The sequence below is a fragment of the Pituophis catenifer genome, unplaced genomic scaffold (genome assembly GCF_029215685.1).
Source record: "Pituophis catenifer annectens isolate HBS135680 unplaced genomic scaffold, rPitCat1.0.hap2 SCAF_6, whole genome shotgun sequence".
In the NCBI taxonomy this organism is placed as follows: Eukaryota; Metazoa; Chordata; class Lepidosauria; order Squamata; family Colubridae; genus Pituophis; species Pituophis catenifer.
Window position 1 is genome coordinate 95059856 of NW_027256886.1, and position 16886 is coordinate 95076741.

General features: G+C 47.0%; 1 protein-coding gene across 1 annotated transcript; it reads right to left on the bottom strand.

Moving 5' to 3' along the window:
* Nucleotides 1–503: 503 nt before the first annotated feature.
* On the bottom strand, nucleotides 504–13811 carry TMEM26 (transmembrane protein 26). The gene is made up of 6 exons (XM_070945886.1): nucleotides 13621–13811; nucleotides 7270–7348; nucleotides 5445–5543; nucleotides 4765–4994; nucleotides 3942–4018; nucleotides 504–1913 (listed from the first exon to the last, which is right to left on the bottom strand). The coding sequence occupies exons 1-6, from the start codon at nucleotides 13809–13811 to the stop codon at nucleotides 1504–1506; spliced, it is 1086 nt and encodes a 361-aa protein (XP_070801987.1). The 3' UTR covers nucleotides 504–1503.
* Between the last annotated feature and the right edge of the window lie 3075 nt (nucleotides 13812–16886).

The window sequence follows — 16886 nt, forward strand, 5'->3', positions numbered from 1 at the left end:
GCACCCCAAGAGGGTGGGAGACACTGCCACAGCACCTCTTCCTGCCTTCAGGACCTGGGACTGGCCTCCTGCAGGGAAATGCCATCACCCCTGGAGAGGGACGCGTCTCACCAATCCAAGTATTCTACACCAGATGCCGCTTCCAGATGCTTTTAAAAGGGTAGCCCCATGCAAAGCGCATTGCAGTAATCCATGCGACCAGGGCATGAGTGGCTAAGAGAAAGGGCGTAATTGGTGCACATCATGAATGACATTAACACAGCACTCTGGAAGAGCCCAGAGTGAATGCGAGACTTGGGTTGTTTGTTGGGGCCCCAACAGCTGGAAATGGAGGAGGAGGAGGTTGCCACCAAGTTCAGAGGTCAGGAGAACTTCTCTCCTCTTCTCTTAAGGTCAGTGGTTCCACCACCCCCTCAAATCAGAGGTAAGTTAGTGGAGGGGAAGAAGCCATGAAGATAAGGGGGGTGGGGGAGCAGAGATCTCAACAAGGACACTGCCAGATAAACATTTCTCAAGCAAATACAAATCTCCTGGTTTATTAAAAAAACATCTCCTCTATTTGCATTAAGAATTGTGCTCACAGTAACCAAAGATATCAACATTCAGAAACAAAAGAGAAGAAATAATCACGTATACCATATCAAAACTGAATTCAGTAATAACAAGACTTTGAACACATTTTTCCCTGTAAATAATAACAAAGTTACTCTATGCATGCCAGCCTTTGATAAGCTAATACAACATTTCTGAGTAGATCTCCCAACCATGTCGTCTTAAAACAGGCCACGCCCACCTGGATTTTTTTTCCCTCTCCCAGAAAAATCCCACCGTACCTGGATCAGTGGAAGGCGGCCCATTGCTTTGTGGAAAAGAGGTCATGTAAACAGGGTAGACTTGGGTGAGCTGGGACGAGGTTACATCAAACTCGATGCTAGTCAGTAGTGGGTTTCAATTTCGGTCACTACCAGTTTGCTCGCGGGCACATGGGCACGCTCACACATCTGCAGAGATGTCCGGGTGGGTGGAGCCTCCCACCACCGTCGCTACCAGTTTGCCCAATCAGGGGCAAACCGGTAGGAACCCACCACTGATACTAGTGTAAAATAAAATAGAACCAGGAGAAAAATGGCCTGTAATCACTAGACCTGAAATCACTACCTGAATTTCAGGTAAAGATTCTGCTACGGCAGGTCTCTGAAGGCAACCGTGGAGTCTGCAAATGTCACACATTAAAACAAAAGAAAAACAAGAAGAACCAACCACAAAACTACCTCAGCTGAGTCCCATCAGATAGACAATGGATAAATACCGTGGATACCATGTCAATCAATCCACCCAATCAATAGAATGGATTTTGTTCTCTCCTATCTCAAATGTCTCCCCTTTGCTGCTAGGATGGGACCCTTGTCTTCCAGTGGAAAAAGAGGCTGCTTGCCAAGGCCAGCCCATTCACTCATGGCCCCCGGAGGGAAGGGCTGGTCCTGGGGCAGAAGACACCTTCCCTCACAAGCACTCCGCTGAGTCTGGGAAGGTCTCCTCCAGGCCAGTAGAGTCGCCTCCGTCCAGCAGGCCATTGGATGGGAGGCTGATGGAGCTGGGCTCACAGGGGCAGCAGGAAGTGGCTCCTTTCTGGCTTTTTGCCCTGTGCTGGAGGGAGGCATGAAAGTCGAGCGATAGCACCACAAGGCGGTAGAGCTGCAACATCACGATCAAAATATTCTTGGCCGCAAAAAACACGAGCATCTGATTCAGCACTTGAAAGTAGCCCATCAGGATGAGGCGCACCACAAGGAAAGGGCCGTCTTGGATGAACAGGCTGATGCCGATGTTCCACAGGTCGGCACTGTGTCTGCAGAGGAGCAGGTGAAAAACTTTGGTGGACGAAGCTGCTCGATCACAGTTGAGATGTTGCACTAGAAGGAAGGAAGGAAGGAAGGAAGGAAGGAAGGAAGGAAGGAAGGAAGGAAGGAAGGAAGGAGGGAAGGAAGGGAAGGAAGGAAGGAAGGAAGGAAGGAAAGAAAGAAAGAAAGAAAGAAAGAAAGAAAGAAAGAAAGAAAGAAAGAAAGAAAGAAAGAAAGAAAGAAAGAAAGAAGGGCATTTCTTTCAGGAGGTTGAAACCCATGTCATAAATCATCCAAAGACAAAGTTGTCAGACACAGCAGCAGTTTCTAAGCCAGGCTTAGCCTGTGGCATGGTTTGTTCTTTGAATTGTGGCTTTCTGACTAAACCACAAGCTTTACTTAGTTTCTGTTCACATTGTGATGACTTATAAACCGTAACTTACAAATTAGAACATCTAATGAGCATCTAGAACTTCGTATGCACATGGTCAGCATTTCCTAAGTAAATCAATCATCTGTTTATTTTTATGTATATCTACCCATCCATCCATCCATCTATTGATCTATCTATCTATCCATCCATCTATCCATCCATCCATCTATCATCTATTCATCTATCCATCCATCCATCCATCCATCATCTATCTATCTATCTATCTATCTATCCATCCATCATCTATATATCTATCTATCCATCCATCATCTATCCATCCATCCATCCATCCATCATCTATATATCTATCCATCCATCTATCTATCCATCCATCCATCCATTCATCATCTATCTATCTATCCATCCATCCATCCATCATCTATCTATCTATCCATCCATCCATCCATCCATCATCTATCTATCTATCCATCCATCCATCCATCCATCCATCCATCCATCATCTATCTATCTATCCATCCATCCATCCATCATCTATCATCTCTACGCTCTCTACATGGGGCTCCCCCTGGGGTGCACCCGGAGGCTCCAGCTGGTCCAGAATGCGGCCGCGCGGGGGATTATGGGGGCGACGAGGCGCTCCCATGTGACACCTCTCCTGCGCGAGCTGCACTGGCTCCCGGTGGTCTTCCGGGTGCGCTTCAAGGTGTTGGTGACCACCTTTAAAGCGCTCCATGGCTTAGGGCCGGGGTACTTACGAGACCGCCTACTGCCACCAATAGCCTCCCACTGGCCAGTACGCTCGCACAGAGTGGGCCTCCTCAGGGTGCCATCCGCCAGACAATGTCGGCTGACGACCCCCAGGGGGAGAGCCTTCTCTGTGACGGCGCCCACCCTCTGGAATAACCTCCCCCCAGAGATACGTACAATAACAGACCTCCAGATTTTTCGTCGGGCCCTGAAAAATTATTTATTTCAACTAGCTGGGCTGGCTTGAGCTAAATTTTAAATTGGTTTTAAATTGGGTTGTTTTAAATTTACGGCCAGAATATCTAATTATTTTAATACTGTTTTTTAAATTTTGTATGCTTTGTTTTTACTTAGGCGGTGCACCGCCCTGAGTCCTATTTGGAGAAGGGCGGTATAGAAATTTAAACAAATAAATAAACAAATAAATAAATAAATCTATCTATCTATCTATCTATCTATCTATCTATCTATCTATCTATCCATCCATCATCTATCCATCCATCCATCCATCCATCTTCTATCATCTGTCTATCATCCATCCATTCATCCATCATCTATATATCTATATATCTATATATCTATATATCTATATATCTATATATCTATATATCTATATATCTATATATCTATATATCTATATATCTATATATCTATATATCATCTATCCATCCATCCATCCATCATCTATCTATCTATCTATCTATCTATCTATCTATTTATCTATCTATCTATCTATCTATCTATCTATCTATCTATCTATCTATTTATAGTTAAAGATGGATCTATTTCCTGATAAGACATTTCAGCCTCTTGAATCTTGGCCTTCTGATTGGCCTTTCCATGGTTTCACCCTAGAGGGACCAGCCCAAAGAAAGCCAGTTGAAGCATCTTCCAGGGAGGAGGAATGGAGCATCTTATGCATCTGAGCACAATCCTGGGGAAACATTGACAGGACCAACCTGCTAGATCCAGAGGGAATTGCAACATGCTCCAAGTCCACACGGCTAGGATTGCATACACCAGAGCATCTTTGTTCCTGGGAAAAGGATAGGCAGGCATTTTAGAAACAAGGCACTGACATAATCAGGCCAGACACATTGATTAGAGTAAGGAGGTCTCCAACAATGGAAACCTACAATTAGTTTCTATAATTTATAAAATGGGAGTGAGGAATATTGTAGGTTAGAAATAATGAAACAGGGTGAAGGAAATAAGGTTAAAATTATTTTACTGTACCAATCAATTTTATAATAGCAAACCAAACTTCAGAAAATGAAACTTCCCATCTTTTGGAGAATGAATTATCTCTATCTTTAGAACTCTCCGTATTATAACTTGTTTTATTGCCTTGAATATATATACACATTTAAATGAGTTAAAACCGGTTTTATGGCACCACTTTTTGAAAAAGGTGAGGCATCACCCACTTCGACTAGAGCTAAGAAGAGCTAAATGCCAGTAAATTTCATTTGAGAGTCATAGACAAATACCATTGCTTTTTAATAAGAATAAAGATTTCATCTTCCCTTATTCAGCCTGTTGGTTCTCATGTTCAAAGTTTTATAAGCCTTTGAAACAGTTAAATTCACCACCCCATCATTCTGGTTGATTCACAAGCATTGCACCTTATAAGGAAACTCTGAGGGTGGGGCAACGGGCGACAGTTGGAGAGACAGACAGATGGGTGGGCAAACAGGCAGACAGAATGACAGATGGGTGGAAGGACAGGCTGCCTTCTCTGTTGTGGGTGCAGCTGCAGGGCTGAGAGCACCTGAGCCCTACCGGACGTTCTCTATTTCCAGGGTTTCACTGGTGAACTCCAGGATGTCTGCGGCGGTGCCCACGAAGAGCAGCAGCAGCTGAGACAGCTGGTCCCTGGTGATCTCCCCACCGATGGGAAGCAGCCAGCGGCCCAGGATGAGGAGCAGCAGGAAGGTCTGGTGGAGGCTCAGCGTCCAGATGGGCTCACACATTTTGGAGAGCGTGCTGACAAACTCCTGGGCCTGTTGCAGCTGCAGCAAAGGCAAAGGTCAGAAAGCAGAAAAGCGAAGCCAGAGGTGGCAGGGAAGAGGGTTTCTTTGGAGAAAGCGCTTCTGGTTCAAGATCTGCTCTTGCTGACCTTGCACACCTGGGGTGGGGGTGGGGGTGTTGAGGACTGAGCAGACCCTTTGCACAGAATCCAGGAGAGTCCCTTCCCATCTCCCCCAACTGCCAGCAGAAATTATCTATTACATCTTACACTCCTGGCTCTCCTGGATTTGGTTTTACTTTTATTGGAAAAGGTATTTATCATTTCAGTGCTCCTTGTGCCCACGCATAATGTGCTAGTATCTTTGGGACCACACTGGTGTAATTCTGTTTCCTTGCTGCACCCCCAAGGCTGTTGTCGTTGTGGAAATACATTTTAATTCAAATAATCCAAATTGTGATGATGAGATATCAACCACCACCTCAACACTTACCTTTTCCATTATGTTGTTTGCTGCAGTCTCATTTCTGTAAATGGGTCTGACTTGTTCACTGTGGTTCTTCACCAGCTGCTCATATTCATTGGGGCAAAGCTGCAATAAAAACCCAGCTTCAGCTCTGGTCCTGCACAGACCGGAAGTGGAAGGACCCCAAAGGTTCCCCCTTGTCAGTTCACTGGCTCCCCCAAGCCTCGGAGGTGGCCCCTGGCTCTGGACAATCCGTATGGGGTTAAAGCAGTGAGGGAGTCTAGCACGGAAGAAGATGCAGTGAGAATCCAGGGAGAAGCTGTTCAAATCAGCCCAGACCCACTCCCCCATTCCCTTTAGGTGAGAAAGAAGTCATAGAATCATAGGGCTGGGAGGGACCTTGGAGGTCTTCTAATCCAACCCCCTGGTCAAGGCAGGAGACCTTATAGGTCAGCTGGATCTCCATGGGTTTTTCCTTTGATGCATGCGGCCCTCCCCAGCTCAGTTTTCACTGGCAGAGGGTTGCAGGAGGCTGTGGTAGCTGGAAACGGAGCTTGGAAGCCCATTTTCACTGGCAGAGCACTTGGGCCACCACAGGCACCCACGACATGAGTGACATTGAGCAGACCACACCCACTCTGGCCACATCCACCCACGCCCCCTGAGGCCAAACACAACCCTGATGCAGCCCTCAATGAAATCAAGTTTGACACCCCTGGCTTAAGCTGTGCCTCTGCTTGGGACTGAACGCCACTGAACTGAAAGCATTTTGCTGCTCTGCGCGCAGGACTCGCATGGCGAGGCTGCCCGTGGCTCCCTTATGCAAGGAAGACGTAGCACAGGGAAACGACAGGACAATCTCTGGACTGGGCCATAATTCTCCTCTTGGTGTGGCTTCAGTGAATTGGTCAGAATCTTACGCTAATGTTACACAATTACACAGACCTACTTGGATGCAACTGCTGTGTTGAATGTGAAATGCCAATGAGCCGTGTCCCGGGGACGTACATGTAATTGGTACTGGTCATGTGTAACGAAACAGCAGAAGGAGAAATGCAAATGAAACACAAAATGCCCCCTTTAATGGTAATCTAACAAGGGACAGTGCATGAGCATCTCACGTGCCTGACACAGCCTGACTAGGTGGCTCAGTGGCTAAGGCACTGAGCTTGTCGATCAGAAAGGTTGGCAGTTCAGCGGTTCGAATCCCCAGTACAGGAGGTTGGACTAGATGACCTCCAACTCTGTTACTGTTACTTGCTGAACTCTCACGTGAGATGGAGGAGCTGCTACAAGGAAGGCCGAAGTCTTCCTAGCTTGCTACACTTTTCAATCCATTCTGTGTGAGAAAAGACATTTTTTGCAACTGCTGATGCCAAACATGTTTCTCTCATGGAGGGTGGGGTGGGGAGGAACCAAGATGATATATTTGGATACATTTATGCAACTTTTAGAACCAAGGATGTGTCTAAGAAAGCAACTAAAAAAGAACCATCCAGTCTAACAAAAACTTGATTGCGCAACTAGAACCATCGCACAAATTAACCACATCTGCATCATCCCTCTTTCTTGGTGGCATTTATTCAGCCACTGGGCTCACGTGGAGAGTTTGCGACTCACGTCCTTCAAGGTGCATCAAGAGAAGTCAGGGTTGTATCATTGCCTAAACCAAAACGATTTTATACCTCAGGCAGAAAACCCAGAAGAAGCTCCTTCTTGAATTCGGGGTACAAAAATACAGTAACCGGTGCCCAAACTGGCCTCCAGGCAACTTGGTTTTCTTTCCCCAAGGAAACAGCTTCCTTCCTTCTCCGTCGTGAAACCATGTAAAAAAAACCCACAAAACTGGTACCTGGTTTTTAGGCTGAAGTTCCAGAATCCACAATGAGGGCACTATGTTGATGAGATAGACAAAGATCGGCGGTGAAAACCTGAGAAAGGACAAAAAGCGTTGGGTTGAGCACCCTGAGAAACCATTACAGAATTCTCTGTCAAAACGTTGAAGGAATAAGCGGGATCACCGATGCCCTGGGGTGGGTGTGGACATTCGTATGCCCACAGCTGGTGCCCACTAGATTTCCCACCACCGAGCTGAATTTTTACAAAGCTTCTCTTGGAAACAGGCAGGCAGCAAAGGGGCAGGAGCAGAGACCGCCTGTAAAATCTTGAGACTTTTCAAAGGACCCACAAGCTTGCTTAGAAAATAAATGGCAGTTCCATGTTTTCTCGTAAGAAAAGGCCACGGTACCCTTGCAGGGAAGAGAGGAAACTGCAACGGGGCTGGTGGTGGGCTTTTTGAATGGAGCTGTGGGGTCACTTTGTCAGCTGGAAATGGGCTGTGGCAGTCATGAAATTCAATTTTTTTTACTACCGGTTCTGTGGGCGTGGCTTGGTGGGCGTGGCAGGGGAAGGCTACTGCAAAATCCCCATTCCCACCCCACTCCAGGGGAAGGATACTGCAAAATCTCCATTCCCACCCCACTCTGTGGCCAGCCAGAGGTGGCATTTGCCGGTTCTCCGAACTGCTCAAAATTTCCGCTACCGGTTCTCCAGAACCTGCTGGATTTCACCCCTGGGCTGTGGGTAATTGACCCCCACCTCTTCCACAGCCTGCAACTGAAACCACAAAGACGTTGACCACCCAAACCCTTTGGGGACCATTGGAGGGCAGAGAAAATCCACTGCTCCCTCTCCCTGGCTTCTGCATTGCTTCCAAGGTCCTCAACTTCTGCAACGGGAGGCAGAGTTTAGACTGGGCGAATGCCCCCTCACTTGCCTTCCAAAGTAGTAGGCCTGCCCGTTCTTAGAACTCGAGTGAGACAGGATCCTTTCTGGGTCTCCAGAAGACAAGAATCAGAGGAACCAAAAGCAAGTTGGCTCCCTAGTTGCATTGTAGGAAGGGGCTGATCCAAGGGTGGGGGGAAGGCTGCTGAGGAGTGAGAGGCAACATAGGGACTCCCAAGATTGCAACTTGTGGTTTCAAAAGTTTGGGATCCCCTGCCGGAAGGACCCCAGAGCTTTTATTTGTGGGATTCCTCAACCTTCCTCTTTTCTAGAAAAGCAAGAAAGAGGAGAAGACGAAAAGGAGGAGGAGAACTTACAACTCTCTACATCAAAGGTCTTCAAACTTGGCAGCTTTAAGACTTGTGGACTTCAACTCCCAGAATTCTGGGAGTTGAAGTCCACAAGTCTTAAAGCTGCCAAGTTTGGGGACCCCTGCTCTACACAGAGATTTCCTATCCAGCCTTTTGGTGAGGAAATTGTGACACAGACATGCTTCCATCTGGCGGCTGGAACATAAGTCAGGTGTGGAATCAGGGAAGATTGTGGAGGTGGTGGGGGAGCAAGCTGCACGAGGGAGGCTGCCCTGCATGCTGAGTCCCACCAGGGTTCCTGCCTCCTCAACTTGGTCCAGCTGGCTGCGAGCGAAGCTGATCTAAACAGGCGTCTTTCACCAACGGGCTTCTCTTCTCTCGCTGCATCTTCGGGGGGAGGAGGAGGAGGAGGAGGAGGAGGAGGAGGTGCCTTGTGAAAACATTCTTGGCTGAGCTCTGCCTTCCTCCTTCCAGGATCCTCATTAAAAGTGACTGTAATATCACCTTCCAGCCTTTTTATTAAGAAATAACATCATCATGGTCGTTTTATATTTCTGTGAAGTGCTGAGTGGGGAAGAGGAGGCACGTAGAGCAGAGGTCTTCAAACTTGCTGTGCTGGCTGGAGAATTTTGGGAGTTGATGTCCACAAGTCTTAAAGCTGCCAAGTTTGAAGACCTCTGACGTAGAGAAACTACGTCATCTACTGGCCTTGGGGGCCTCAGAGAGCCAAGCAAGACGGTTGGAAGGGGAAGTTTCAATAGGGATCTAAAGAAATACTCTGGGAGAAATACCGATCCCAGGAAAACAGCAGGGTGAGTCCATGTGATCAGCAGGAATAAACAGAAGAATAGAATTAGAAGGGACCTTGGAGGTCTTCTAGTCCAACCCTCTGCTTAGGAATCAAGGAGCCCCAATGATATGACATCCCTGATTGCACAAATGACATGACACAATGATGTCATGAAGTCACATGCCTCCCATTGGCCCAGTTTCATGGATACCCATGACTGGTATCAATTGGGACCCCAGGAGGCCACTATAGGAAATAGCAAGCCCAATAATTATCAAGTTAAGTAATTATCAGCTGCTGCAATGATTCCCCTTTCAGTCATGTTTAAAAGTATAATTTAGCAGCAAAGTTAGAGGGTGCAGAGAAGGAAGAAAGGGCCACAAGGAAAAGAGTGGTCCATGATAGAGCGACACCAGTCAGTGACGGAAGGATGAAAGCCAGGCTGCATCCGAAAGGACAGGAATTGCTTTTACAAAAAGAAAGAGAGAGGGGGGGAGGGAGGGACGGAGGGAGGGAGGGAGGGAGGGAGAGAAAGAAAGAAAGAAAGAGAAAAAAGAGAAAGAAAGAAAGAAAGAAAGAAAGAAAGAAAGAAAGAAAGAAAGAAAGAAAGAGAAAGAAAGGAAGAAAGAAAGAGAAAGAAAGGAAGAAAGGAAGGGAGGAAGGGAGGGAGGGAGGGAGGAAGGACAAGGATGTTTTCCTAGACTTTTGGGTACCCCCCGCTTCCAAGATGGCTGAGACGGGTATGGAAAGAACCTCTTTCTTTGGGTGACAACTGCTGACCAGTGATCCATATCCAGACCTCTGTGCCTCAGGTGACCCTTCAGCCATGACTGTAAGTTATACTAAATGGTATTTTGCAGAGGAGATCCAATTCAAAGGCCTCCTGCTTGATGTTCAGTCATTGAGTCATTTCTGACTTAGGACTTTGTCAAAACTCTTTAACAGCATCCTGAGTGCTTGGGAGCCCCTGCTTGTCCCTAGGCAGACTGTCTGGTCACCTTGTTCTTCCCAGCCTCTTTCTTGACTGCCTCTGAATCCACCAAGCATCTTGGCCAATGATTCTCACCTTTGCATTGTTGTGAGCCTCAACCGTCATCATGCAACATTCAACCAACAGGAGATTTATCGGAAAGGTCCATGCTGAGAGAACCATTTTTATCCTCTCTCCACTCAGGATCGGTATTTTTGTTGTTATGTTATTTATTACTGAGACTTTTTAGATTTTTATCAGTTTTATATTGGCTATAGTGTGGCATCCTGACCCCCCCTTTGGGGGGAGGAGATGAGTGACTATGTAAATTTGTTTAATAAATAAATACATTGATTGAATGAATGAATAAAATTCTGTGTCCAAAATATCCCAGCTTTAACTTCCACTGAACAGCTTGGCTTTGCACCATCTGGTACTGAACATGGATTCTTCTAGTTGTCCAAGATAATGATTTTTCAAGCATAGTTCAAAGCCATCCATTTAATAGTTGAATACTTGGTAGATGATACTTAAGTACTTAACTGTTTATTGGAACAGATTGAATTTAAACTTCAAAGAAGTCAATCAAGATATGAATCCAAGAACTCTTAACCTTTTCTCAAACAAAAGAGTAGAATACATTGTCAAACAGAAGGAATAGAAGATACCAGTGCACGTGGTTGGAATTCAAAGGTTTCTTGGTGGATAGGCAGTTTGATGCTGTGGACTGAAGTTTTGAAATGAACCTGCATGACCAGTGAGAGAAATGGAGAAAAATGCACTGAAAGGTCCATTTTTCATCAGAAGCATGAAGTTCCTGAGATGGGTGACTGAGTTACTGCTCAAAGGACAGTCACAAAAAGGTTGAGGGCCTCTCTGAAGGCTCCCCATCGTGCTCACACATGGGCCTCTCTCCCTAAAGCAGAGGCACTCAATCTGGGAGGGGGAGAGAAGAAATGGATCCCCTCCATTAAGCAGAGTTGCTCCTTCAGTCTCCTTGATCACAGAGAAGGCAGGGGTAGGATTTTACCCAGGAGCTCTATCAGCAGAATCACCATAAGACTTTCTCAACTCTGCTCTTGAATTGGATACTGACAAAACCAAGGAAAACCTGTAGATAACAAGGAACACCTGTTGGAGATGACTTTTGTGCGATGCAGGTACAAGGCAAAGGCATGGATACCCTTGGCATGTCTACCCAATGGACTGGTCTAGAGCACAGGTGGGACAAGTTGGGACAAGTTTATTTATTTATTTATTTATTGGTTCAATTTATATGCTGCCCTTCTCCGGAGACTCAGGGCGGCTTAGAATGCGTTAAGCAATAGTCTTCATACTTTTGTACTATATATACCTGCTTAGTAGGGCTTTTGGGCCCCCCCAAGCGGTGTTCTTTTTTATACAAAGTCAGCTTATTGCCCCCACAATCCGGGTCCTCATTTTACCTACCTCGGAAGGATGGAAGGCTGAGTCAACCTTGAGCCTGGTGAGAGTTGAACTTGCAGTAATTGCAGGCAGCTGATGTTAATAACAGTGCTTTAGTCTGCTGCGCCACCAAGGCTCAGGTTTAACTAGGCCTGCCCAGGCAAAGTGGGAGAATGTTCAAAACTCTGTTGGCTTTTGCTTCCTGTCCATTCTGCCCAGGCCAAGGGATGGTGGCTGTTCTGCAAAGACGGAGGACCCCTGTGAGATATCAGCTGGAGATAATACATTCAGTTCTCATCCCAACAGAGCCCCGTTCATTCATTTTATCTGACCCAGGGAGGAGGAGATTCATTTATCATTTCACAGTCTTGTAAATTTGGAGAACTCTGGTCTACAGAAATAGCCATTCCGTGTATAAGAGCAGCCTTTCAGTATGAAGAGGTGGATAAGTTTGAAAACAGGAAGCCGTGTAGACCATCTGCCTCCCATCCTGAAAGGACACCTTTGTTCTTCCCCTTGCAGAGACGACGTGGTCCTTTTCCCTGCTGAAAGGTTAAACCAGAGTTTCAGAAGAAGGACAAACCCATCTTGATGCTGATGAGATCAGAAGTCAAGAATCTTCCCCCATTTGGGGGAAAACAGGACACTTTTCAACTGCTCTTTTTCCTCTTCCTGTCCTGGTTTTAGCAGCCCAGTTTTACCGTGAGTCACCAGACATGTCGATGTCTCCAGAGTTGGCTTTGCAGCTGTGAATTAAAACTATGTGGCTTTCCTTCTTCTGGACATTGTCAAGAGCGGTTGAAATTGCCTTCAGTACTTAGCCCTGATCTCTCCAAGCTGATGTCCTCTCAGTGCAAAAATGCTGATCAGCAGAAGGTTGCAATCTGATCATCTGCTGGGAAATTTGTTTAATAAATGTGTTGTCATTTCTCCTTCAATGGGATCTTGGGCTACGTGTAGACTGAACTGAGAAATTGACTGAGCCATTGTTCTGTTAGAGGCGTCCAACAAGGCTCCCATTATAATCTGAAATAAGGGTCCTTCATGTGACTCACCAATTCATTCGTCCACTCATTCATCCACTTCATCCATCCACCCATCCATTTTTTAAATGCAAGCCAAATAGCGGATGCCTGAAGCCACCTCACTCCACAGCCCAGTTCTGCTGAAAGGGCATCTCTCTTTTCAGCTCCTGCTGCTTCTCACCATCCCGGGACAAGACAAGTCCAGTCACAGACTGAGCTTCCACAACCAGAGAGAGGGCTGGGAGCTGGGGGGCGGAAGGGTGGGCTGGTTACCAAAGTCCACCAAGTCATTTTATTCTAAGAGCAAAAGTGGGATCCAACATAAGGACAAGCTGTTAGTCACAAACACAACTTTTTGTCACAGGTTGGTCCCCTCCAGACAGGGTCTTCTCCGAGTTCAGTATACCCAGAGCTGCACCAGGACTGTGCCGGAGCGCTTAAACAAATGGGCCCAGGGGTGTATTAACCATTAAGGAGACTAAGCACGTGCTTGGGGCACCAGGCCCAAAGGGGGCACCACAAAGTTGAGAAAGAAAGAAAACCCAATGAAGATTTGTACAGTATGCACAAAGGAGGGGGGCACCGAGATTTGCCAGTGCTTAGGGCACCAGTGAGCCTTAATCCGCCACTGAATGGCCCGAGGGCCTCCTGGAGGCAGAAGTCACCCAAGCGCCAGCGCCAGCGGGCAGAGAAGAGCTGCTCTCTCGGAAACTTATATATGTTTATATGTTTATATAAATTTATATATTTATATATATTTTTTTCTCGTCCATGTTTGACAAACTAAATAAATCTAAATAGAACCCCGGAGGGAGGAAAGCGAGAAGAGAAAGAGGAAGGGAGGGAGGGAGGGAGAGGAAGAACTGGAGCCCCGGCGGGACGCGGAGCGCGGGCTCACCATTTGTAGCCTCTTCCCCGCTTCAGCTTGAGCGTGAGCGCCGTTTCCAGGCACAGCAAGAGGTTGAGCAGCGCCAGCAGCCAGTACCTGCGCTCCTTCTTCACCTCCGCCACCCGCCAGACGCCCAGCAGCGCGTGCAGGGCGAAGAGCAGCCGGGTGACCAGCGCGTTCAGCAGCACCAGCGCCTCCATCCTCTCGGCCCGCGGAGGGTCCCGCAGAAGAGCCCGGCCTCCTCCTCGCCCCTCCCTCCCTCCCCCGGACTTCCTGAAAGGGGGAGAGGCCGGGGCGGGGAGGGCAAGCTGAGCCAGGCGGCCGGAGGTGGGGGAGAGGTTCCCGCGGCCCCTCCAGCGCGCCAGGAGCGGCCAGGCCCCCACCCCGTCTGGCGGGCTGTGGCTCTGCTGCCTCCCGCCCAATGCAACATCCCGGCCAGCCAGGACTCCCTTGGGGGCTTCGCATCTCTTCGAAAAGGGCAACGGGACAGGCAGACGCTCTTTTGACAGGCAGGCGGGGCAGGAATCTCACAAACACGCCACTTCCACAGAGGACCAGGTCTTGATAGCCACACTTCATTCAGTGAAGGTGGGGGAGGGGACCGCTAGTGCAGCAGAAGTTTGGAAAAATGCTGTTGAGCCCCAACTGTCAGGGCTGGGCTGCAACTCCCACTTGAAGATTTTCTGAGGATTAAAATTTAATATCCCCAAACTTTTTTTTTTTCCAAGTCTTCCACTTTCTCTACTATTAGTAGCTGAGTTAATAACACATGTTCCTGGAGGATTACAGTCAATGATCAAGAAAATTAGATGTTGTTTGAATTTAATTTAGTTATATAAAGCTGCTACAGTAATTTACAACTTTGATATTTAATATTTAATAAGCTGGTTCTTCCAAGAATCCTCTCGGTAATTGTCTTGAAATCCTACCCCCAGAAGTCATTTATGTTTTCTAGCTGAAAAACCTATTTGTCAACTCATCTGGCTTGATAGGAACTGTCTGATGATGACGACAAGTTCGTTTCCTTCTATCCAATATGTCATGAGACGCTTGAGGAGAACTTGCAGCTAAGATCTCTGGCAAGGGAGATCCTGCTGGTTTCTTGTTTTTATTGGCTCCTCTTCAGAGGTTTCTGGTTCTTCATCACCCGATGAACATGATTTCATCAGAATTGTCTATTAACTGTCACTTCTTTGCATTCTTGCAAGATTTTGCTGGTGTCATCAGTGATGGTATCTGGTCCTCTGATCTTCAGTCAGCTTCTTTTTCAAGGATCCTCTATTCCTTCAAGCAATAGAAAAAGCAACACCACTTAGATTTATATATACAACTTCACAGTACTTTACAGTGGTTTACAGAGTCAGCATATTACTCCCAACAATCGGGGTCCTCATTTTACAGGCCTCAGAAGGATGGAAGGCTGAGTCAACCTTGAGCCAGTGAGGATCAAATTGCTGAACTGCTGGCAGTCGGCAGTCAGCAGAATTAGCCTGCAGTACTCCATTCTAACCACTGGGCCACCACGGCTCTTGCCAAGGACTTTGCATTATGTGACCAAATTAGCTAAGCTTTTGCCTTCATTGTTAGTGCTTTCAGTTGAAAGCCTGGTTTTATTTCTACTAATATTGGATCATTTGTTCTTCTTGTGGTCCAAGGAGCCCCCAAAATGTTCTCCACCATCGCAATTCAGAGGCAATCTGCATACTGTTCTGGGAAAGCTATAAAATCCTTGTCTGAAAAGACCCAGAATCCAGGAGGAAAAGAGAGAGCCAGTCCATAGCTCTTGCCCCATCTGGAAGCACACTTGCCTTCCGTTCCAAGCAGTGTTTCAGAGCTGTGTGTTTTCTCTGGGCACTTATGCATTTGATGCTGGTCTGCACTCCGTGCCTCCTACTTTTGCAGAAGTAGCTGCAAAATCTTATGAAACTCCCAGCATATTGGAGAAGAAAAGTATCCCTTGGGAAAATATGTGTAAAAGGCCTTTTTTGCAAAGGGTTAGCCAGATGTCATTTCAAGATTATACTCTTAATATCTCTCTCTCCCCCCTCCCCCTCTCTCTCCCTCTCTCCTGCCCCCATTAAACTGTTCTAAACAGAAGCTAAGGGATGCAGTGGCTCAGTGGCTAAGACGCTGAGCTTGTCAGTCAAAAGGTCGACAGGTCAGCAGTTCGAATCCCTAGTGCCATGTAACAGGGTGAGCTCCCATTACTTGTCCAAGCTTCTGCCAACCTAGCAATTCGAAAACACGTAAAAAATGGAAGTAGAAATATAGGGACCACCTTTGGTGGGAAGGGAACAGTGTTCCGTGCGCCTTTGGCATTGAGTCATGCCGGCCACATGACCACGGAGATGTCTTCGGACAGCGCTGGCTCTTCAGCTTTGAAACGGAGCTGAGCACCGCCCCCTAGAGTCAGGAACGACTAGCACATATGTGCGAGGGGAACCTTTACCTTCACCTTTAAACAGAAGTTGCTTCTAATAACAATCAGAGTGGGATTGCAGAGCATATTATTCTAATAATAACTGGCAATTTTTTTTCTCTAAGAAAAAACTCAAGAGCCATGTATGACTGAATATCAGTCTGCTTGCAGTGAATTTCCATCCCCACTGAATGCAGCAAGAGCAGGGGAGGCTTTAAGGGCATCCCCTTTGTGCTTGAGAATGTGGCCATCCGGATATAAACCCCCCCACCTCCCCCCCCCAAGTCCCAGGAAGCAGCACGAAGCCACCACAGCCCAAGGTTACAAAGCTGAGCAATGTGCAAATGTGACATTGGCTGTAACACTTCCCCTCCAGAAAAAAATAATCCAATAAAAGTAAAGAAAGCCCATTACTTTATATATAATTTATATTGTTTTATAAATCTTTCTTTCTGGGGTATTATTTTCTTGGTAGCAGCAAAGATGTGGCTTCATGGTGGCTTCCCACTTTCCTGTAGATAGGCCCAACCTCCACCCACACCACAGAGCCATGCAGTGCAGGCTGCCAGACAGAAGGACATCAATTGCAGTCAGTTCAGGCCCTCTGAAACATACTTCTGGTAGGTTTTCCTGCAACTGATCCAGTGGTGGGTTGCCCCCGGTTCACACAGGTTCTATAGAACTGGTAGTAAAACCGGCGGGAGGCTCTGCCCACCGATCCTGATGTCATCAAAATGCTTCTGCGCATGTGCAGAAGAGCGCGCACACGGCCCCGCTGCAAACCGGTAGTAAAGGTAAGTAGAACCCACCCCTGGACTGATCCCCATGAAAAGACTGTCCCCGGGACAGTCCTGGA

Bases quoted from the DNA above. Each gene is read 5' to 3' on its own strand.
- TMEM26 (XM_070945886.1), bottom strand. From the start codon at position 13,811: ATGGAGGCGCTGGTGCTGCTGAACGCGCTGGTCACCCGGCTGCTCTTC. The intron at 4,019-4,764 runs GTAGGGCTCAGG...TCCTTTTCCCAG, and splicing joins CTGGAAATAGAGAACGTCCG to GAACAAAGATGCTCTGGTGT. The intron at 1,914-3,941 runs GTTGGTCCTGTC...CCTTCCTTCTAG, and splicing joins ATTCCCTCTGGATCTAGCAG to TGCAACATCTCAACTGTGAT.